The sequence below is a fragment of the Mangifera indica genome, chromosome 6 (genome assembly GCF_011075055.1).
Source record: "Mangifera indica cultivar Alphonso chromosome 6, CATAS_Mindica_2.1, whole genome shotgun sequence".
In the NCBI taxonomy this organism is placed as follows: Eukaryota; Viridiplantae; Streptophyta; class Magnoliopsida; order Sapindales; family Anacardiaceae; genus Mangifera; species Mangifera indica.
The window spans coordinates 4,547,861-4,569,590 of NC_058142.1; the positions used below are offsets into that span (position 1 = coordinate 4,547,861).

Below are 21,730 nucleotides of genomic sequence, written 5' to 3' on the forward strand. Positions count from 1 at the left end.
AAAAAAAAAAAACACATTAAGAAATTAAATTGTGATTGAAAATAAGATAAACTTATTTATAATAAATAAGTTGAATTCTTGTGACCAATCTCATCTACATGAGACAAACCAAACTTAAACTTAGACACTTACTTTTTATATATAGTAAGTGAATGAAATTGTTGAAATGTATCTTCTCACATTTTTACACTTTACATTTTTACAAAAATGTCCCATATTAAAAAGATACATATTAACAACCTTTTTATTCATTATAAATAAAAGTTCAAGTATCAAATTTTAATCAAACTTAAGTTTTAATTGTCTTACATAAATAAGATTGACTTTAAGAATTCAACTAATTTATTATAAATTAGTTTAATTTTTTTATTTTTTATCATACTACAACTTCTTTTTCTATTTTATTTTATTAAAAATATAATTTTTTAAATTTAAAAATTAATAAGTTAAAATTTTATAATTTTTTATATTTTTATTTTTATTTTTTTTGCACCGCTCACTATAATAATGGGTAATGCCAAACTGGTGTGGGCTTGGTTTTCAACCCCAAACAGTCCACAATCTAGCATAGCCCTTAGAGTAACAGAATGTGCCTCTAAGGGCTACACCAAAAATGGAGGGCTTGGCCCAACCCGTTCCCCCACGATGTCCAGTAGGTGCCAAGCTTGCTTAATTTGAGGTCGGATGCAAAGATCTTCATGCCAAAATTCAAGTTTCCTCTTTTCTTCCTCATCGTTTCCAGTCTCCTTTGCTCAGTCCACAAGCTATCCACGATCTGCTTACATTCAGCGGTAATTAAGTCAAAAGAACTTTCCAAATTAAATAAAAGAAAAATAATGAACACCAAAAAACAAAAGACGATGTGTAATGTGAATGATTACATGTCAACTTTTGATTAGTCCCTCTACCTCACCTCACTAACTTGACCGAAGACCAAACGCAAGTCTCCTGTAAATTTAAGTCGTCTCCATCTCCTGCTCATCCTTTTCTTCACGCTTCAAACCCACCCAACCAGCCGACCAAGTCTATGATCAGAGCCTCGAAAATTTTCTCTGCTGTTTCGTAATTCTTCTTGCAAATCCACTATTTTCAGTTTTGCTTTTGTTTTATCGGGAGATCTGATCTGATGGCGAGGAGCAGATCTTCATCATCTTCTTCCAGCTGGAGATACTGTAATCCTTCTTATTATCTCAAGAGACCGAAACGTCTAGCCATGCTTTTCATTGTCTTTGTTTCTGTTTCTTTTGTTGTTTGGGATCGCCAGACTCTTGTTAGAGAACACGAGGTAATTCTTTCTCTATTTAGTTATTAAATTACATTTTGTATTTTCTGTTTGTCTAATATCTGTTTTTGCTCGGCTCGTTGTGGTGCATTTCTGTTCAGGTTTTTGTTGATTACGTGATTATAATTAATTATAATTTTGCTTGTGATAATTTGATAGTTTTCGTTGAGGATGAATTTAGAGTTTCGACTATACTGGAAAATTTTGAACTGTCCCTGGAATAAAGAACATTTTTTTTAGACGTTGTAGGAAATCTGATTGAAAATTTATAGATGTTATTGTGACTGTGATTGTAATTGTTCCTGGAGTTCATGTTGGTTCCCCGTAGATTTGTGGACTGAACGTTCAAATTCTACTATTGTGGCAAACGTGGACTCTCCAAATATGTTAGCATGTGATGAAAACCTCAAAATGTGCTGAGAACAATTTGGATTTAGAGGTAAAAGTTGGGCAAAAACATGTGCATTCGGATAATTGAATTTATGAGTGAGGGGTGTCATCTAATGTGATCCACTTTCCTGAGTTATTATTATGTTGCTGATTCGATTGTGAGTGTGGCTGTGCTTGTTCTTGGAATTCATGTTGGTTCCTGGTAGATTTCAAAGAATGAACGGTTAAGTTCCACTATTGTGGTTAATCTGGATTCTAGGAATTTACTAGTATGCGATGGACATTATAATATACACTGAGAAGTGAGAACACATGTGATTTAGAGGCAAAAACTGCTCAAAGACATGCACATACACAATTGAACTGAGGGGTGGGTATGTATTGTGAATTATTTTCCTGAATTCATTAAGATGTTGACATGAAGAGGTATTGGAACCCTTTTTAGTTTCTATTAGGAGATATGGACGTAAAGGAGATCAGAGAGGGTTATGACTAAAGTAAAATGACTTAAACACAAGGAGCAACATAAAAGAGGGGAAAATAGAGAAGAAAAGAGCTAGTATTTTCAACTAAACCTTGCAATTTTTCCCTTGAATGAACTTAAAATACTGGTAAAAAAGGATATAAGCTAGAGGGAATTAAATGCAGGAAGAATTTTCTTAAATATAGGCCTTGAGATGCAAAGAGGACTCCAAATGCCTTTAAAAAGCTATAGTTTTCTCTATCTCCACAAACTTTAGCTTCCACTTCCAAAATGTTTAATGCATATTCATAAAAGAGATTAGTGGAGTTTGGAGAGTATTAGGGAGGGGGCAAGATAAAGTAAAAAGAGGGAGGAAGAGATAGAATGAGAAGTCTTTTACCACACCATTTTTTATATCATGTTGATTATATCTTAATTACTTTTTTATGCCTTTCTATATATGTGCAACTTCATCAATACAATGGCAAAGCTCCAAGACTACTTATTTTTTTAATTTTCTTTATACTATTATTATTGAAAATGTGAATTAGAAAATTTTGGTGTCGGATGAAAATGATTCAAGAGGAAGTGAATAAAGTGGCCATAGATCAACCAGAAAAAAAAAAAAAATTCTTCTCTACCCAACTTTGAGATCTTGATACCAAAACTCTCAAATGTGCAGTCAACTAGATTTTAGACTCATTTCTTGAGAAGGTCACCCGCACAGCAAGTTGAATACTGGACTTATAATCTATAAGCCAGTGTTTACTTTGTGGAATGCATGGGAATGAGAATGGGTATGGGGATTGGAATGGGGATGTGTAGAGGAATAAAATGTGATTACTTTGTTTACTTGTAACGATGAATAGTGATGGAATGGAATAAAATATATGTTTTTTTGACAAAAATACCCTCAAATTTAAATTACTATATATGTATTTTCTCACATAATTAAGCCAAGATTACCCATAATTTAAAATATTTTATAAATGTTTGAAATTAAAAATTAAATATTATAAACAAAAGTAATGTGATTCTAATTTCTTTTTATATAATAAATATAAAGTGATTCTTTTCATTTTTAAATTTAAAATAAAAAATTAAAATTTTGAAATTGGTCAAACTCTGATCAACGTTGTCGGCTGACATCATTCTTTGTGCCTTCAACTTCACCTATAGCACATTTTGGACCTATGCCAACAATATGTTGATTTGGGCAGCTTGCAGCTGTTGAAATTACCAGATTGTCATCAGGTACAAGGAAAGGTAGAAATGGTTCCTACGCATAAGGCTGCAACCTGCTAAGATCAGCAAATCATTGGCTGGTGGTCCCACACACATCGACAGTGACACAGTTGCATAATTCTGGCGAGGCCACATTGGTACATAGTTTAAGCAATGTCACGTCTGTGCATAATTCCGGCAACTGTCACATTAGTGCAATGGCCATGGTTGTGGTTGACGATGACTGTTTTGGTGAAGTGATGGGGACAAAAAAGTATTTTAAGATTTTATTTATTAAATTTTAATTTAAATAGTTACTAAATTATAAAAATAATTCACATGGTGGCACAGTAATTTTTCCCATTCCGCTACCATTGAAATACCCATTCCACCCAAATATTGGGGAATGGACAATCCTATGGAATAGCAATTCCCCAAAAAAACTTGAAGTGAACAAGGGAATATGCAGTCCCTTGTCCATTTCCTTGTGTGATCCATGTAGTAAACATGGCATAAGCATTCGAAGAATTGGCTTTATTAGAGTTTAAATTCCATTGTGGAGTGCCTTTGTTGTTTTAATGATTACTCGCATGTTGTTAGAGCCAAGTAAATAAGGGGTCTTGTGCTTATAATAATATTCCATTGATTTTGTTAACTATGGTTATGAACTTTTGTGTTTGGATCTACTTAACAAGCCTGTTATCATGTATCTCTAAGGGCACAGTAAAATTTAGGTATTTGACTTTTTTTCTTAAAAACTCAACTTTTAAGGGGGTCTTGCGCTTGAAATTTAAGTGTTTGGATCTACTTAATTTGTTACTCTACATTTTTTTCCTGCCTGAACTTTCATTGCTATTTTACTGTTAATAAGTAACAAACTTCTTTCTCACTTTCAGGTTGAAATCTCAAAGTTAAATGAAGAAGTTACACAATTGCAAAATATGGTAGGAGATCTTTGTTCAATTTTTTTTATTTGGTAATTGTCTTTGTTCATTATCATAGCATTCTCTTTGCAAATTTTCTATTTAGTGTAGGTTATATGATATGCTGTTGTGTGACTACCAAATCAATTTGCAATTTCACATGTAGGTCTGAAAACAACTGAGTTTTCTCACGGTTATAGTTGGTTATACACAAATACTTTTATTTAAGTTGAATGAGTAACATATTTGTTGTAAAGGCCAATATTTTTCTGATTAATATGTTGAAATGTTCATTAAAAAGGCTCTATTTATCTGTCTTCATGTCATTTAGGTAACTAATAAGGCTAAGCCATGGGGGACGGATTACATTTTATAATGAGAATATTTCAAGGTTGCCTAACTGTTGAATGGATGAATTTTTTGTTCTTTCAGCTGGAAGAGTTAAAGGATAGTAATGGCAATACAGTTCAAAAAATTGAGAATATTGGAAAACATGGTAAGATCCCGGGTAAGAAGGTTTTAAAAGATGATCCTATTGATATTCAGCGGAGAGAGAAAGTGAAAGAAGCTATGATTCATGCATGGAGTTCATATGAGAAGTATGCGTGGGGTCAAGATGAACTTCAGGTATGTTCAAGCATATCATATGTTTATATATTCCACTCATTAACATTTGTTTGGTTTTATGTCTTACTATTATGATATATGATCACATCACCATGGATTATCGGTTTTAATTCTTAGTTATTAAGCCATGTGTCTTTCCTCTTTCAAAATTATTTGCAATACTGTTAGCTTTGACGTATTGTTCTACATATTATTATAATGGTTTGCAATCAAAACATTACTTTTTGATGAGAAACTTAAGAAAACATTACTTTACTCAAATGTCTCTGAAACTTTGATTTTGGTTTGAAATATTAGCATTTTAGTGGAATCCAGAACATGACTTTTTGTTAACAAAAATTGATGGCTCTGAATAGAAATCGTGACATCAATTATTTTTGAGTTGGTACTTTATTGTATGAGGAATAAGGTAGTATTATTTGTGTTAGGCACAGTACTTGTGCATAGAGTAAAATTTTCATTCTAGAATTTGGTCTAGGTTTTACAAGTTCCATTTTGTCTTTGACTAGCTTCATGCTTTCTGTTTTTTTTGGGGGTTGGACTGACCAAATGGATTGAAAGAAACATCTGGAAACTTCTTGGCTTAGTTCTGTTCTTATAAAACAATCAGCTTTTATAATAATTTCTTGGTTGTACAGTTTTATGTCATGCCTTTCTTATAATCAAATTTTCTTTAATGTCTGATAGATTGAATTCCAAAACAAGATATATACTATTTTTTAATTATTCTTAGCTCAGTATTTGAAATTTGAGATTTAGTTCTCCCTTTTTTCTTGGTTGGTAAGAAGGTGCAAAGGTGGATCAGATGCTTATCATAAAAGGCAGGATCTCCCTGAATGGAGAAAAGAGAACTACATAACAGACCTATGAAAGTGTTGGTATAATTTGTGCAAAATTAAATATGGGTGTTATGATTCCTATTGACTTAACAGCCCGTAAAAAATATACAAAATCAGACCTGAAGCCTTTCATATTAATTATAAAGAAAAAAAATTATCCTCAATTTTTTTTATCTGTGAACCAGTTTAAGTCTTAATTTTATTCTTTTAATTATTATACTATCTTGTTAACAGCCACAAACGAAGGATGGTGTCAATAGCTTTGGTGGTCTTGGAGCAACACTTATAGACTCTCTTGATACTTTATATATAATGGGTCTAGATGAACAATTTCGAAGAGCTAGAGAGTGAGTTTCAATTTCTTTAATTGCTGTTTGCTTTCAGTGCATGTATTTTTATTTCTTTCAGGGTTTCCATTGCATTATGTTCCAATTTTTTTCAAAACCCTCAGAGCTGTTAAGTTTGTCTCTGGCTTTCCAAAGTTAAATTTTGGATGAGATGTAGTAAGTAGATGCTGTGATTTGCTCCTTTGCAGGGCAATTTTATTTGTTTGTTACTTAAAAAACAAACTAATTGACTGCAGGGGGCAAAAAATATCTCATTCATACGAGAAAGCAGTAATGTAGTTCAGCCAATGAGTCAGTGTAAATCACAGCCACTTGAATTTGAACATTACTCTTTACATTAAACTGTTGATTAAAATTTTGCTCACGGAATCTAGTTCCTAGGCTGATGATTTTGAATAGAAAATGACTAATGATTTAGGCACTGCCTATCATTTAATTTCTTACTTTTTTTAATTATTTTGCTATCTGGTAATCCAGTAATGTTTTAAAAATTTAATTTCCACATGATTCAAAATGCTGTCTTCTAATTCTATCTTCTAGGTTGAAGGGAATTTCTCTCTGACAGTTCATTTTGGTTCCTTGGGTAAGATAGCTAATTGGATTTTTTTAAGTGATTAAGGGATCCTTGAATCAGTTGATTTGCTTCATTTTTGTGAACTCAATAAATAGATTGTTTCGTCTTCAACCAGTATATATTCTACATTCTTGCTTTTAGATAAATCTTTTTTGAAGAGTTTATTATCCATCTAACATATCAGTGCTCTTTATTAAGCCAAAATTTTCACAGGATAGTTGTTTCTTGTCCTCCAGTTGAAAGATTTGCAATCTACTGCCTATTGATTCTTTTTTGCGTCCTTTATTTTTCCCCATTTGTTTCTTATGTTTTTTGATAGTTGTTTCCTTGCAAGTTCACATGTTTCTGGTCATTTTTATTCTATGTTGCATAAATTTTAAGAGAAACAATTTTATGGGACACCAATCTATTTAGTGCATAGTATGACAGGGTTGAGTTCAAGAGTACTTTTCTTACAGATTTTCTTAATATGCCTACTGTTTCATCTTCTTTTCCTTGTCTATTTGTTGCTAGTCCTAATGTGGTTATGAGATGTAATTTTAAAGTCTGAAAGTAGCTACTACGTACCCTAAATGAAATTTTGTTAAAAGACATTTTTTGTTGCTCCTAAGGTGTTGAATTACCTTTCTTTGCTTCTTCCTTTATTTTGGGTTATTTTTATCTTAACAGTTGGTATCATACCTCCAACTCATATCTGCAGAACCTTGTTTCACATCCAGCACAGCCTGGCTTATCATCTCATCAATTTTGATTGTTCAATTACTAATAATTGCATATGTTTTATATTTTATTTTTATTTTCCTATTAACATTTCTCCCTGAATTTTTCATCATTTGTTGATATGTGTTTAATGCCATGCAGTTCAAATTAATTTGAATTGTGGATATTGATGACTGAAATCTCATTTGATTTACAATGCATTTCTTTGCAGTTGGGTTGCAGATTCATTGGACTTTCACAAGGATTATGAAGCTAGTGTTTTTGAGACAACCATAAGGTTGCGTTAACAGGTTTAATACATAGTTGATTTTTATTAAACAACTGTTTAGGGCTATGTCTCTTCTTGAATTAATCTATGGAAGAACCTGGTACTTTGCTTTTACTGATACATTAGCTTTGTCTTTAATCATGATTCAGAGTTGTTGGTGGACTTCTTAGTGCATATGATCTGTCACAAGACAAAGTGTTTCTTGAGAAAGCTAGAGATATTGCAGATAGATTGCTGCCTGCATGGAATACTCATTCTGGAATTCCTTATAACATTATTAACTTGGCTCGTGGAAATCCGCATAACCCATCATGGACTGGAGTAAGTTGTCAACTTTTAAGTTCAACTTTTCACTTTAAGTCACACTTGGTATAATAATTTGAGTTGGTCTGGTTTATCTTTATATCTCGATAGCATAGTTGTGTAATTAATTGATGCTTCTTTATCCCAAATTTTTTTAACTTTATAGCATTGTATATTTTCTTGAAGCTTCTCAAATACATCATAAACTTTTTCTTAAACATTTTCAGTTGCTTGTATAAACCGAAGGATATCGTATTTTACTATATAAAAATTACATGAGATTTCTAATTTAGGGAACTACATTTAACTCCTAGAAAATTACACAATTCTTATTTTCTATATATACAAGATACCTAGCTAAGAACAAGAAATAATAATCTTTGGAAAATTAGGATATTGAGATATTTGAGATTGTGAAAATTAGGAAACCTTATCTGGATTTTTCTCTTTTTAACACTTCTCCTCAAGCTGGCTTGAAGATATCTTTGATGACCAGCTTGCTAATCATTTCTTGTGCAACCCTTTTGTTATAATATTATACAATTCTCATTTACCATATTCATGAAGATTTTTTTCTTTGATTCCTGCAAATTTCATTCCAAGAAAGTACATTAGAGCTCCCAAGTCTTTAATTTCAAATTCACCTACTAGTTTGCTCTTCAATCTCAACAATATCATTTCCTGTCAATATTTTGTCATCCACATACACAATTAGAACGGCAGTCTTACTATTCTGATGTGTTTATTGAAGAACTTTGTGTAATCGACTTGGCTCTGAGAGTAGCCATAGCTTTTCACTATCTTTCCAGACCTTTCAAACCAAGTTGTGGGAGATTCTTTAAGACCACGCAAGGATTTTTCCAGTTTGCATGCCTTGGCCACACTTAAGTCTTCTTCAAAGCTAGGTGGGAGATCCATGAAAACATCTTGTGGGAGATTCTTTAAGACCAAGCAAGGATTTTTCCAGTTTGCATGCCTTGGCCACTCTTAAGTCTTCTTCAAAGCTAGTTGGGAGATCCATGAAAACATCTTCTTCCAAATCTCTATCAAGAAAACATTTTTTTTTAACATCTAATTGATGTAATGTAAGGTCAGTTATAATTTACTGCTAAGGAGAAAAACACTCGTATTGAGTTTATCTTAGCAACAGGGGTGAATGTCTCCTGATAGTCTATCCCATAGGTGTGGGTAAACCTTTTAGCCACAAGCGTTGCCTTATAACTTTCAATGCTTCTGTCCATCTTACATTTTACAGTAAAGATCCACTTGCATCCCACTGTGGTCTAGCTCTTGAACCGTTACCAAATTTGATCTTGTCAATCCACTCTTAAAAACAAGAACATGATATTGATGTTCAAAATAATGCAACACCAAGCATTGATGTATCTGAAAAAGGAGAGAATCAAAACAAAAGGATAAGCAAATCCTAAACTCTGAGCTTCTGGTTTATACCAGGAGGAGGTCTCACAAAATTACTACTGATCCATCTATTCCTTTGGTAACAAGCCAATATCAAAATCTAAGGGGTGATTTTCCAAATGTTCAGGCTAATTCTAAACTTAGTCCTACATCTGGGCCTCTAAATTTTGATGTTTTATTTAGATCTTCTTCCATGGAATTCTCAGCTTTTTGAGTTGTGTATAATGGATCTGTAATGGCCAGTTCCTGAGTATCTCTTGTCAAAAGTAACCAATTTTTCTCATTCTTGGATATAACCGTGAACTGATTAAGAGCAGTGTACAAAATTATCCGTTTTGAGATGAATGGTGGTAATCTGGACTAAGTGAGATTCAGTATTAGAGGAAATATGAGGAATGTGGGCTACAGTTGTCAGGACACTATTAATGCTATTCCGATGATTTTGCGATCTTCAACAACTTTTAATGCTATTCTGATGATTCAGTGTTTTCTGAAAGCTTCTCTGGCAGGCTTTTCTGACGTCTGAACAGGATTTTGGCCTCAGGATTTTGCTTTGATACCATATAAACTGAAGGAAATTGTATTTCAGTATATAAAAATTACATGAGAATTATCTTCTTCTTATGGGGAAGAAGATCTCTAATTTAGGGAACTGCATTCAACTCCTATAATATTACACAATTCCTATTTGCTATATTTAGATGTCTAGAAAATTAGGAAATTGAGATACTTGTGATCTCTGAAAAATTAGGAAATTGAGATTTCTGAGATTGTGAAGAGTGGGACCTATATGGCTTCTTCTCTTTTCCACAGCTTGGTTATCCATCAAGTAAAACTGTTTTCCCTGAGACTATTTTTGTTAATTGTATTTGAAAGTACAGAGTTGTCTATATTAGTCTTCAAGTACAGCATTCTGTCCTCTGTGGAAGCTGTATTTTTCAATTTATTGATCTGTTTGGGTCTTTCATCAAATTCTAAGATATTCTATCATTGCTGATCTGATTGTTTATATCTCTTTCCTCTTTTCAGGGTGATAGCATTCTGGCAGATTCTGGCACAGAGCAGTTGGAATTTATTGCTCTTTCCCAAAGGACAGGAGACCTGAAGTATCAGCAGAAGGTTAATTCCTCGTGTGCTTTTATGACCTTGTGTGATGGAATGTGTTATTCATCATGTGTTAAATATTGTTTGCAGAGGTCATGTTTGCTTGGGGTGAATGGACTAGGGAATGAAAATCTTAGTCCCAGTTTTTTGTTTGGTTTATGGAAGGGGCTGCATTCCTTCCAATTTGGGTGGAATGGCATCCATTACTTTTAATGGATGTCTAAAATGTCCAATTTACCCCTTTTAAAATTGTAAAATTTTGTATTTATCCCTAAATCAATATGTTGAAGTTTAAATCATTTTACAATTCAATAATTAATTTTTGCTGTTTATCCCCTGTCCCTGGCACTGATTCTGCTGCCAACTGTGCTGCCATCGTTGGATGACAAAATTCTGACATGCTGTTGGCGCATGGAAAATCAGAGACGGGTGATCTATCCAACTGTGCAGATCTTGGCCTTCATTAATCATCATAATGACATCACATGCAGTGGTTGTAGATTATGGCCATCATGTGTGACATTGTTGTGATGGTTTTTGGCAGCCAGAATCTGGACAGGTAGGCAGATCATCGATTTCTTATTCTCCACATGCCAGCAGTGATGCTTGAAGTGTGTGGGAAATTCACAGCCGACGAGTTTGACTGTAGTTAACTGGTTTGAATAATTTTGAAAATTTTTTAAAAGACTTTTAAATTTTTTTTAATTTCGAAATTTATATTTATTTAAATAAATTATGGCTATTCTCGTTCTAAAACCGACAAATTATTTTATTTCATCAACATTCCTAATTACATGCAAACAAGGTATTTTTATTTTTATTTCAACAAATTATTTTTATTTCATTCATAATGCTTTTATTCCATTGATTTCTAATCATAATATTTTCATGTCATTGATTCATAATCCACAAACCAAACATGGGCATAATGTTTATCATTCAGATATTATTGTCAATCATTGATGTCCTTGCTTTGCTCACTAGAGGTTAAATTTGAAAACCAAATATTGTCAAAGGGAGTAAATCATTACATTTCTGAGTGATGAAGATTCTCAACATAAATTTCCTGGGGATTTATTTATTTGTTGCTACTAATGTTTCAGGTGGAGAGGGTTGTAGAGGAGCTTAATAAAACCTTCCCTGCTGATGGTTTGCTACCCATCTATATTAATCCTCAGGGAGGAGCTAGATCATACTCGACCATAACCTTTGGTGCCATGGGTGATAGGTATTGACCAATCATTTAATATTTTTTTGTGAGATGTTTAGTGGGCTCGCATATCATTATCTTTGACCTTTAGCTGCTTGCTTTGTTCACTACTTGATGCAAGTGAATGAGTATGATTTAATGAGTTTGCTTTAATCTGTTGTTAATTGCAGCTTTTATGAATATTTACTCAAAGTTTGGATACAAGGGAACAAAACTTCAGCAGTGAGACCTTATAGGTGAGATCTAGTGAGCATGTATCTACTCATGGTTCTGCATTATCCGTTGTGCTATGATCATTTACTGTTTCATTTTATATCTTAATATGATAGCCAAGAAAGTCATATTATTGTAAAAATGTTTTGGGGAGCTGAACTCATAAACAATATTGGAAAAAAAAGCAATGTTTCTTTCTTTCTTTCCTTTCTCTTTTCTTGGATCGATAAGAGAAAATGGAACTCTCTGGTATTTGTGTTTTTTTTTTTTAAAACAGAAATAGATATTTGTCCTCATTATGTGGTTGTTATCAGCTTTGATGAAGCCAATATCTTAAGGTGTCTATGGTAAATGTAGAACTGATTGTGACTTTATTTTGTGCAATTTTAGCTTCCTCATTATAATTCTGATGTCAGGAATAGAATTTATAAAAAAAATTATATGGTAATTTGGTGTACAAGGCAGATATAACAAAGACTTTTCTAGTGGAAAATGGCAGAGACTGCTCAAAGAAAGTTTGATGGTTGATTTTTATTTGTTACCATGTTATTTCTTACAGTCTTAATGTTCTTGACTCATTTAAAAATTTTGTGTTCCTAAATTTCTTGGTCTCAAAGTTTTCTTTTCAAACTTGGAAACAGGGACATGTGGGAGACATCAATGAAAGGTCTATTAAGCTTGATCAGGAGAACAACACCATCATCTTTTGCATACATTTGTGAGAAGAATGGGGATTCACTGACAGATAAGGTAACATTCATTTTTCTTAACACTATCATAGGGCTACATCATTGTATTGCTAGGTATTGCTGAGTGAAGCTTTGATCCTACATATACATGCAGATGGACGAATTAGCATGCTTTGCTCCAGGAATGCTGGCTTTAGGATCATTTGATTTTGGGCCTGGTGAATCTGAGAAATTTCTTTCACTTGCACAAGAGGTATTCACAATGTCCCTGTATAATTTGCAACCTAAACTTCTGTCTGTTGATTTATAAATGAATTAAACATCACCAAAAAGATAGGGCATAATCCTCCGAAAATAATTAGTTCTTATTCTGGAGAAAAGCACCTATGGGAAACTGGATTGAAAATCTAGAAGTTTGAAAATTCTATGAAAGAAAAGAACAAGAAAAAAAAAATCCTGAACTTATTTCTGCTATTCATGTTAGTGGTGATTGAAATAGATTCTTGTTCTCCATTTTGACTTGATAGTTGAAATTTGGTGAAGTTATGATTACCTCCATTTTGTTTGGGAAGAATCAAACAAAGTTAGCAAATAAGCTACTGACAGTAAATTCGTAAGTTTGTTAAATATGTGGAAACATGGCTATGCATAAGTGCTCGTGCTTTTGTTTATTTTTTTATGTGGACAATTCTTGTGTAGATACCAAGATGATTTAACGGATCTAATATTGGCTCATGGATATATAAACTGCCAGCTTTGATTTAAAAGTTGGATTTGGCTCATAGATATATAATCTTATATGAATTGCATATTTCATTTCATATTTCCTTGGTTAACTAGCCATGAGAGAATATAGAATTCGAACTCCTGAGTTCAAAACCAACTTTAATCTAGAGTGCTGAATGACCCAACCCTTAAGTAATGTATATTTATGCTTACCTTCTTTTGACCATAAAAACTGCGGATTCTAGAATTACAACTAGGCTTTTGACTGGATTTTTTCCCCCTTGTCTTTCAGCTTGCTTGGACATGTTACAACTTCTACCAATCAACACCAACAAAACTGGCCGGAGAGAATTATTTCTTTCATTCTGGAGGGGTTAGTTAACCTTATTCTGAGATATACAATGGGTTAAATTCAATTGTCTAACGGTGTTCCATGCTTCAATTCTTCAGGACATGACTGTAGGTACATCATGGAACATATTGAGACCAGAGACAGTTGAATCACTTTTTTACCTGTGGCGATTAACTGGCAATGAGACATATAAAGAGTGGGGTTGGAATATATTTCAAGCATTCGAAAAGAACTCCCGCATAGAATCTGGATATGTCGGATTGAAAGATGTAAGCACATCTCAACCTGCAGCTTTACATAATATCTTATCTTTATATACATGTGTGTTTCACAATATATGCACTGTTATTGTAACAATATCAAAGCTAGTGATGTTCTTTAGAAAATGAGCCTCTGTTAATGGCTTTGACCATTAACTTCAGTATCTCACTGCTACTGTATGATTTATCATTTGCTTTAGTTAGTGTTTGAAAAAAGATTTCACTAATTATGTAGTCCATGTAAGGGTCTGTTATACAGTGATGACAGAATTCATCTTTCTTACTAATGAGGCAGTAGTAGCAAGTCTGTAGTAGCTTTGCCATGCGTAGAAACTTTTAAAAACCTCTGGATTGTGACTTCCATGCAATTGGCTTTTGTTGATGGAAATTGAATTTATCATGCTCTACACTGTTACATACGGTTGTTTATTTACCATAATGTTTGTGTTACCAGGTTAATAGTGGAGTCAAAGACAACAAGATGCAAACCTTCTTTCTTGCGGAGACTCTAAAATATCTGTATCTTCTTTTCTCACCCCCCACGGTGATCCCACTAGACGAGTGGGTTTTTAATACAGAAGCACACCCGCTTAGAATTGTGGCCCGGAATGAAGAAAATCTTGTACAGTCAAACATGCAACATAAACGACCAAATTTCAGGTTCACCGGCAGGAAGGAAGGTCGGCATGGAGATGAATAGGATTCAGTTCCTGTTAAATGTTCTTGGCTGAACTCAATTTATAAGTTTATACTCACATTAATGAAGTGCCAAAGAGTTGGATGTTATCATTTTTGAAACAGGCAGAGAGCCAGGGGAGTCTGCTGATATTTATCAGCGAATAATATTTCACTGTAGACTTCCGACGCTCGTGCAGGTAAGAAAATGTTGTATTCTATGGTAAAATGTCGATGACTTGAAGGTGATGGATCTGTAGCGTAGAATATATAGATTATTAAACATGGCATATTATTCAACAGGAGTACGGGATTTTTCCCACACCGTCAACCATGAGTTGATTAAAAAATTTTAATCTTTTATGGAAGGCCATGTTGTTTTGATGCCTTAGCTTCAATATTAATTTAAAATTATTAAATCATGTGGTAGTGCATATTTAAAATATTTTTATTTATATATTTAAAATAAATACTCATAGTTTTATTTTTTAAAAGAGTGTTATTACGTGTAATTATTTTAAATATATAAATAAATACATATTTATGTCTGTCAATACATGATTAAATATTATTTTATTATTAATTTAAAATCATTCAATTATATGATGATATATATTAATTACATATTTATTTGTGTACTCAAAATAAGTACGTATAGTTTTATTTTTTGAAAGAGTAATATTATACATATTTATATTAAGTACACAAACAAATGTATATTTATATATGTCATCAAGTGATTGATGTTATTTTATTTTTAATTTAAAATCATTTAATTATATGATGATATAAATTAAATATGTATTTATTTATAAATTTAAAATAACTATATATCATTTTATTGTTTCTGAAAATTGTTTGTATAATCTTTTGTCAATGACCTGGGTCACATTTTTGGTTGAAGAACATGATTTTTTAAATTTTTGTTATCTTAAAGAAAATTTTTTATTAGACTAAATGAGGCATCCAAGGTTTAGTGCAAATATAATTTTCATTTATTAATTATTAAAAATTTAAATATTTATATTCCTGTTAAATTTTACTGTTATTATCGAAAGTAAAATTATCATTTAAAAAAATATTTTAAAAACTAAAAAATTATTAATTTCCACCCTTCAAGTTTAAAAGATAACAAATTTTTTCTCATCTCGGGTATGAAGGATGTCTTTTGCAGCATCATTTTGTTCCTAACCACCCTCAACAACGAGAGTTGGAGACAAAGACGTTCCTTTGTCCTTCGACGAAGATGATGATTCATCTTTGTCGAAGATGAAAACATTTATCTTCAAACAAAGAAGATGCATCATCATTGTCTCTAAGACAAATCATGTTTTTATCTAGAGACGATCAATTCGTCTTCATCAATTGGTTTTGTGGGCTAATGATGGTTGAAAATAAAGTGTCGTTGAGAGGGAAGCCAGGAGAAAAAGAGAACGTAATCATCGCAATTGTCTCCAACCATGGGTAACGTTTGGAAAAACCCTAAGGGTTAGATAAAAAGAATTTGTTAGTTTTTAAACCTAGAAATGAAAATGTGATAAATTTTTAATTTTAAAAATATTTTTTAAATAATAATTTTATTCTTAATAATAATAATAAAAAAAATTTAATAAAAAAATAGATATTTAAGCTTTTAATAATTAACAAATAAAAAATTATGTTAGTATTAAATCTTACGTGAGAAATAGTCATTTGGCTTTAATATTATTGTCACTTAAAGAGTGTGAACACTGCTCTTACAAACACACCCAAGAAAATAAATAAATAAATATAAAAGGTTGCAAAACTGGAAATCTCTTATATTTTGAATTCAAGTTCACTGAGCCATAGTCGACAGCGGCAGGGTGGTCAAGACAGACTTAATGTACTTCTTATCTTTCCAAGCTTTCAATACCATGCATTTAGTCATTTCTAACTTCTAAGTTTCGTTTAGTGTATTTGACTGAAGAAAGTTGCTTATCATTGAATGTATATGACCCACTTTATTTAGATTAGTTTTGTCATTTTCTGTGTGTACATGAATCTGGCTTTTTTATATTTTATATAGATTAGTATTTTATGATACGTTATCTTCCTACGCATTTATTCTTATGCATCTAATCATTTCTAACTTTTAAGTTTCATACGCATATTTGATTAGGGATGGCAACGAAGAAGGGCGAGGAGGGGATATCAATCCCCATCCCTATCTCTATAAGAGATATCAATCTCCATTACGGGGATAACAATGAATCTTTGTTCTCTCCCCTTGAAAGAAAATCTCTTCTTTATTCTCATAGGAAAAAATCTCCTCTCTATTTCCCCTTTCCATCCCCTCCCTATTCCCGCAAGAAAAAATCCCCTCTTCATCCCCTCCTCGTCCCCGTGAAAAAAAATCTCCTCCTCATATCTATAAATTTTAATTTTAATTTTTTCATGTATTTCAATAAATAAAATAATTATATTTTCTCAAAATATCATTTGCTACAAGAGTTACAAAATATTCATTGTTATTTTAGTTCAAATACAAAATTTTCACAAAATCTAACAATATGCAATACTCATAATGTAAAAGTTTCTAGAACTTAATAGTTCAGAAATTATTATATTAATATATTAGATTTAGAGGTGGGGGGCAGGTAGGGACATATGTATCCCCTGTATTTCAATAAATAAAATAATCATATTTTCTCAAAATATCACTTGCTACAAGAGCTACAAAATATTTATTGTTATTTTAGTTCAAATACAAAGTTTTCACAAAATTTAACAATATGCAATAATCATAAAGTAAAAGTTTATAGAACTTAATAGTTCAGAAATTATTATATTAATATATTAGATTTGAGGGTGGGGGGACAGATAGGGACATATGTATCCCCGTCTACGGCCCGGTTGTGATTACGAAGATTTTTTTCATCCTCATCCCCGCCCCTTTCTCCGTTTTTATCAGAAAATCCCCTTCTCGTTAAGGTCAATACCCCATAAGTCAAACCCAAATTATCATCCCTATATTTGATTGTAAAGAAAGTTGTTTATCATTGAATGAATATGACCCATTTAATTTAGATTAGTTTTGGCATTTTCAGTGTATACATGCATCTGGCATTCTTATATTTTATAGTTATTGGTATTTTATAATACACAATATATATTTTATGATATTATATTATATAAATAAAAAATGATACGTATCATAAAATGTATTAAATTAATAAAATATAATAAACATATCATATAATACAATACGTATCATTCCATACAATACATATTATCGATATATCTTTTTAGATAAAATTATTATCTAATAGAGGTGTATATAAAAATTTTTAAAATTTTTAAAATATTTATAATAATTTTTTATTATTTTATTTTTTAAAAAATATATTATATGATATATAATATAAAAAATTAAATTTTTGATACATAATTTGAGTACTGTATCGTAATTGCTGTACAAATTGTGAAGAAATGGGCACTTGCATAGGGAATGACAGGTGACCCCGTATCTGTTGTTGTCATGATAAAGCAGGAACTAGTTAAGTCAAGTTGGAATTAAAAGTTCTACAAATATATTAAGAGCAATACTATGTGTACCCACTTTGGGTACATAAATGTATACACACTCAGATATGTTATCATATGATTGGTTATTGTTTTATTCTTAATTCAAAATTATCTAATCATATGATGACACATATAAATGTGTACTCAAAGTGGGTACACATAGTTTTATTGATATATTAAAGGCCGAAAGATTACTTCCCACCTACGTTTTTATGTGAGGATAAATACGTATTTATAAAATTTTTAAAATTTAAATACTTACTTATAAGTTAATTATTATTAAATTTTTTTATTAAAGACAAAAATAAATTTATTATTTTACTATTAAAATTTAAATCCTTTCTTTTTCATAGTTTAAAAAACTAATAATTTCACCTATAGGATTAAGTAAAAAAAAAAAAAACACTTCCCCTCCCTGCCCCCCTCGGGTTTCAAAATCTTTCTTTCATTTTCCAATGATTGGCTCCAATTGAGCCATCTTCTTCCTCTAATGTCGATATTAGATGATAGCACCTTACCGACACAATCCATTGATGATGAAAGCAGTTGTCCAAAAGATAAATTGTTTGATTCGTCTTGTGAACAAAGATGAATCTTCGTCGTCATCATCTAGATCCACAAACTCATTTGGTGCTATTGTCATAGATCTAGACGATGATAAAGGAGTGCAAAAGGCGAATCAAACAATTTCTTTAGGCTTCATCGTGGATCTGGATTTGTCATTCTGGTTGTTTTTGTCATTGATAGATTGTATCAATAAGGTGTTTTTGTCCATCGTCGACAATAGAGGAAGAAGATGGCTCAACTAAAGTCGGTAGCCTAAAAATGGAAGGAGGAATTTTGAATCCCTAAGGGAGGAAAATGATTTTTTTTTAAACTTACTCATAAGAGAAAATTATTAGTTTTTCAAATTAAGGGAGAAAAATTATACAAATTTTTAGGGTCTTAAAGTTAATAATAAAATAACGATTTTACTTTTATCTCTAATAATAGTTAACTCATAAATAAGTATTTAAATTTTTAAAATTCTATGAGTGTGTGTGTAAGTATTTAAATTTTTAAAATTCAAGAACAGGAAAACAAAAAAAAAAAAAGCGAGAGTTCAAGGTTGTGTTTGAAAATTTGGAAATGAAAACACAAAACTCATTTTCCAAACACTGGTTAAAACCAAAAATAACTTAACAAATGTGATGTACGCATCGAATAAATTGAATTTGAAGAACACTGATATAGATCGAGCACGAGATAAAAAGAAAACGACATAAAAAGTTAGAAGATCATACAAGATGAAGAAAGCTTCAGCTTAACAAGAAGATTACGAGACCTTCCATGTGGGTGATGGAATGGCAGATACAACCAGAGACAAGGAGTGAAATCCGCTGTCATTTGCAGTTTCTGGTGCATGGCTTTGTTGCTTCGGTGAATGCTTTCCTGTTTATGATATTATTTCAAATTTGTGGAGATCAAAACAGCTGGACCATTTGCTGCCCAGAATAAAAGTCTGTTGCTTTGAAGACATTCTTCTTTCAAATTTGTAGCCATGAGATATCAAACATTGACTGCCTGCAAAGAAATATTGTTCATATATTTTGTAAATTGCATAGTTTTTTCTTATTTTTTTCCCAACAAACAAGAATGGGAAAACAAATGGAAATTGAAATGGCAAGAATTTTCTCATTCGAATTGATGTATCAACGTGTGCTTGCTGATGCGGCCGATTCATTGAAACCAATCCAATAATGCCTATAAGAAAAGTAATATTATATATACAAATAAATTACACAAATTAAAATAGTAATACCTAATCAAATAATTTTTAAATGAAAAAAGTAGATAATTTTACTATTTAATTATAAATAATTATCTTAATTTATATACATAGTTTTATTTTTATAAAAATGTTGGAAAAAACAATTTCTATGGGTGTGGATGGCTCAACTTTGAACCTATGAATACTTCATGTCCAAGGAAGTCTTCTCTAGGTCAAAAAAGAAAAAATAACTATTCTTCCTGCAACACTAAAATTTTTTCTTGGCCTTAGCATTAATTCACTTAATCAATTACATGTGCAAATCATAAGTACATAAAATGGGCATAGAGATGATATGTTATTATTTTATTTTTAATTCAAAATCATTCAATTATATAATAATATATTATTTATATATTTATTTTATATATTCAAAATATATATACATCTTTTATTGATTCTTGTTTATATTTGTCATAAGGTATAAAAACTTTTCTTCCAAGCATCTGGTACGGAAGGAAACAAATTGACCAAGTCCACCCATTTGTGGGACAAGTTACGCTGCAAAAACATCTATCAACTTCTTGGCTTCATCACACAAAGTTGCTTCATAATTTCTCTTCAATTGAGTAAGTTTTATAGAAATCTTTGGGATTAAGTTGGCTGCCGTGATGTTTATACATGCCTAGACTAGCGGTAGAGTGGTCAAGAAGGGTCAATCGACCCTTTTCAAGTTTGTCCAGAGGGACTTGGCCTAAAACTAGAATGACAATTTAACCAAGGTGGATTATAGATAAAGTTAGATCTGAAACAAAGTTTTTCGAGCTTGAAAAAACCTAAAACCAAACTTAATATATATAAATTCGAATCCAAATTAAAATTAAAATTTATTTAAAAACTGATCACAAACTTAAATATGAACTTAACATATATGAACTTAAGTCCAAATCCAAACTAAAATACACTTAAAAAATTTTAAACTACACTGCATAAGCCACAAGTGAACCAAAGTCGAGCGAACGAGTTCGGCGAGTCCAAGCTAAGCTCGGTTTGTCTACACAAACCTGAGTCAAGCATAAACTTCTGATCTATGAAACGAGCCGAACACGTGCCAAGTTGAGCCCAAAATGAGCACCCTAAAAACTAGCCAAAAACAAGCTTTATTTTGTTCAAACTTAATTCGGTTTGAATCCAACATTAATCATAGTTGACATAGTTATACGAATTTGAATCTAACACCTTATTCATCAATTTAATGTATGTATTTCATCAAATAATTTTTTCTTTATATTAAAATAATTTTGGTGATATATTTAATGATTAATTGTAAAACATATTTTTAATATCTATTTAAAAAGTTTATCAATCCAACCATTGAATAGACCAGAGCATGTTGCCCGCCAGGGTAACGTTAAATTTCGGTCCGAAAACATACATAGTTAACTTCATTACATATTTAAGTGATATTGATGTGTATGGGTGGACCGGTTCTACACAATGACTTGGGACTCAATCTTGCTGTAAAATAAAAGTCTTTCTCATACATAGATAAAATGTAGAATCATGCAATAATACCATCTAAGTCACGGCACAAATCAATAAATATATGTTTTTTTTTTAAAATTAATTCTTTATTTATTTTTTGTTATTTATCTTTAAATAATTAATATGAATTTATGTTATTAAATTGACAAACCATATATTAGTATATAATATTGTTGAGTGATAACTCGTTGAGCAGTTTGGAACTTATTTTATTTTAATTTTTTTTTTCAAATTTATTGCAAGAAATAATATCAGGGGGAAAATATATTCAAGTTATTTTA

General features: G+C 31.5%; 1 protein-coding gene across 1 annotated transcript; it reads left to right on the plus strand.

Moving 5' to 3' along the window:
- The first annotated feature begins 704 nt into the window (after window positions 1–704).
- LOC123219117 (mannosyl-oligosaccharide 1,2-alpha-mannosidase MNS1-like) lies at window positions 705–14,992 on the plus strand. The gene is made up of 14 exons (XM_044640869.1): window positions 705–1,285; window positions 4,256–4,303; window positions 4,715–4,909; window positions 5,983–6,095; window positions 7,601–7,666; window positions 7,807–7,978; window positions 10,409–10,498; window positions 11,587–11,711; window positions 11,864–11,929; window positions 12,548–12,656; window positions 12,750–12,848; window positions 13,614–13,694; window positions 13,772–13,942; window positions 14,388–14,992. The coding sequence occupies exons 1-14, from the start codon at window positions 1,127–1,129 to the stop codon at window positions 14,631–14,633; spliced, it is 1,740 nt and encodes a 579-aa protein (XP_044496804.1). The 5' UTR covers window positions 705–1,126; the 3' UTR covers window positions 14,634–14,992.
- The last annotated feature ends 6,738 nt before the right edge of the window (window positions 14,993–21,730 follow it).

What these genes read in the sequence shown, in the direction of transcription:
- LOC123219117 (XM_044640869.1), top strand. Translation starts at nt 1,127, where the DNA reads ATGGCGAGGAGCAGATCTTCATCATCTTCTTCCAGCTGGAGATACTGT. An exon ending in ACCTGAAGTATCAGCAGAAG is followed by an intron (nt 10,499 to 11,586) that starts GTTAATTCCTCG and finishes CTAATGTTTCAG; the next exon opens with GTGGAGAGGGTTGTAGAGGA. An exon ending in TTCTTTCACTTGCACAAGAG is followed by an intron (nt 12,849 to 13,613) that starts GTATTCACAATG and finishes CTTGTCTTTCAG; the next exon opens with CTTGCTTGGACATGTTACAA.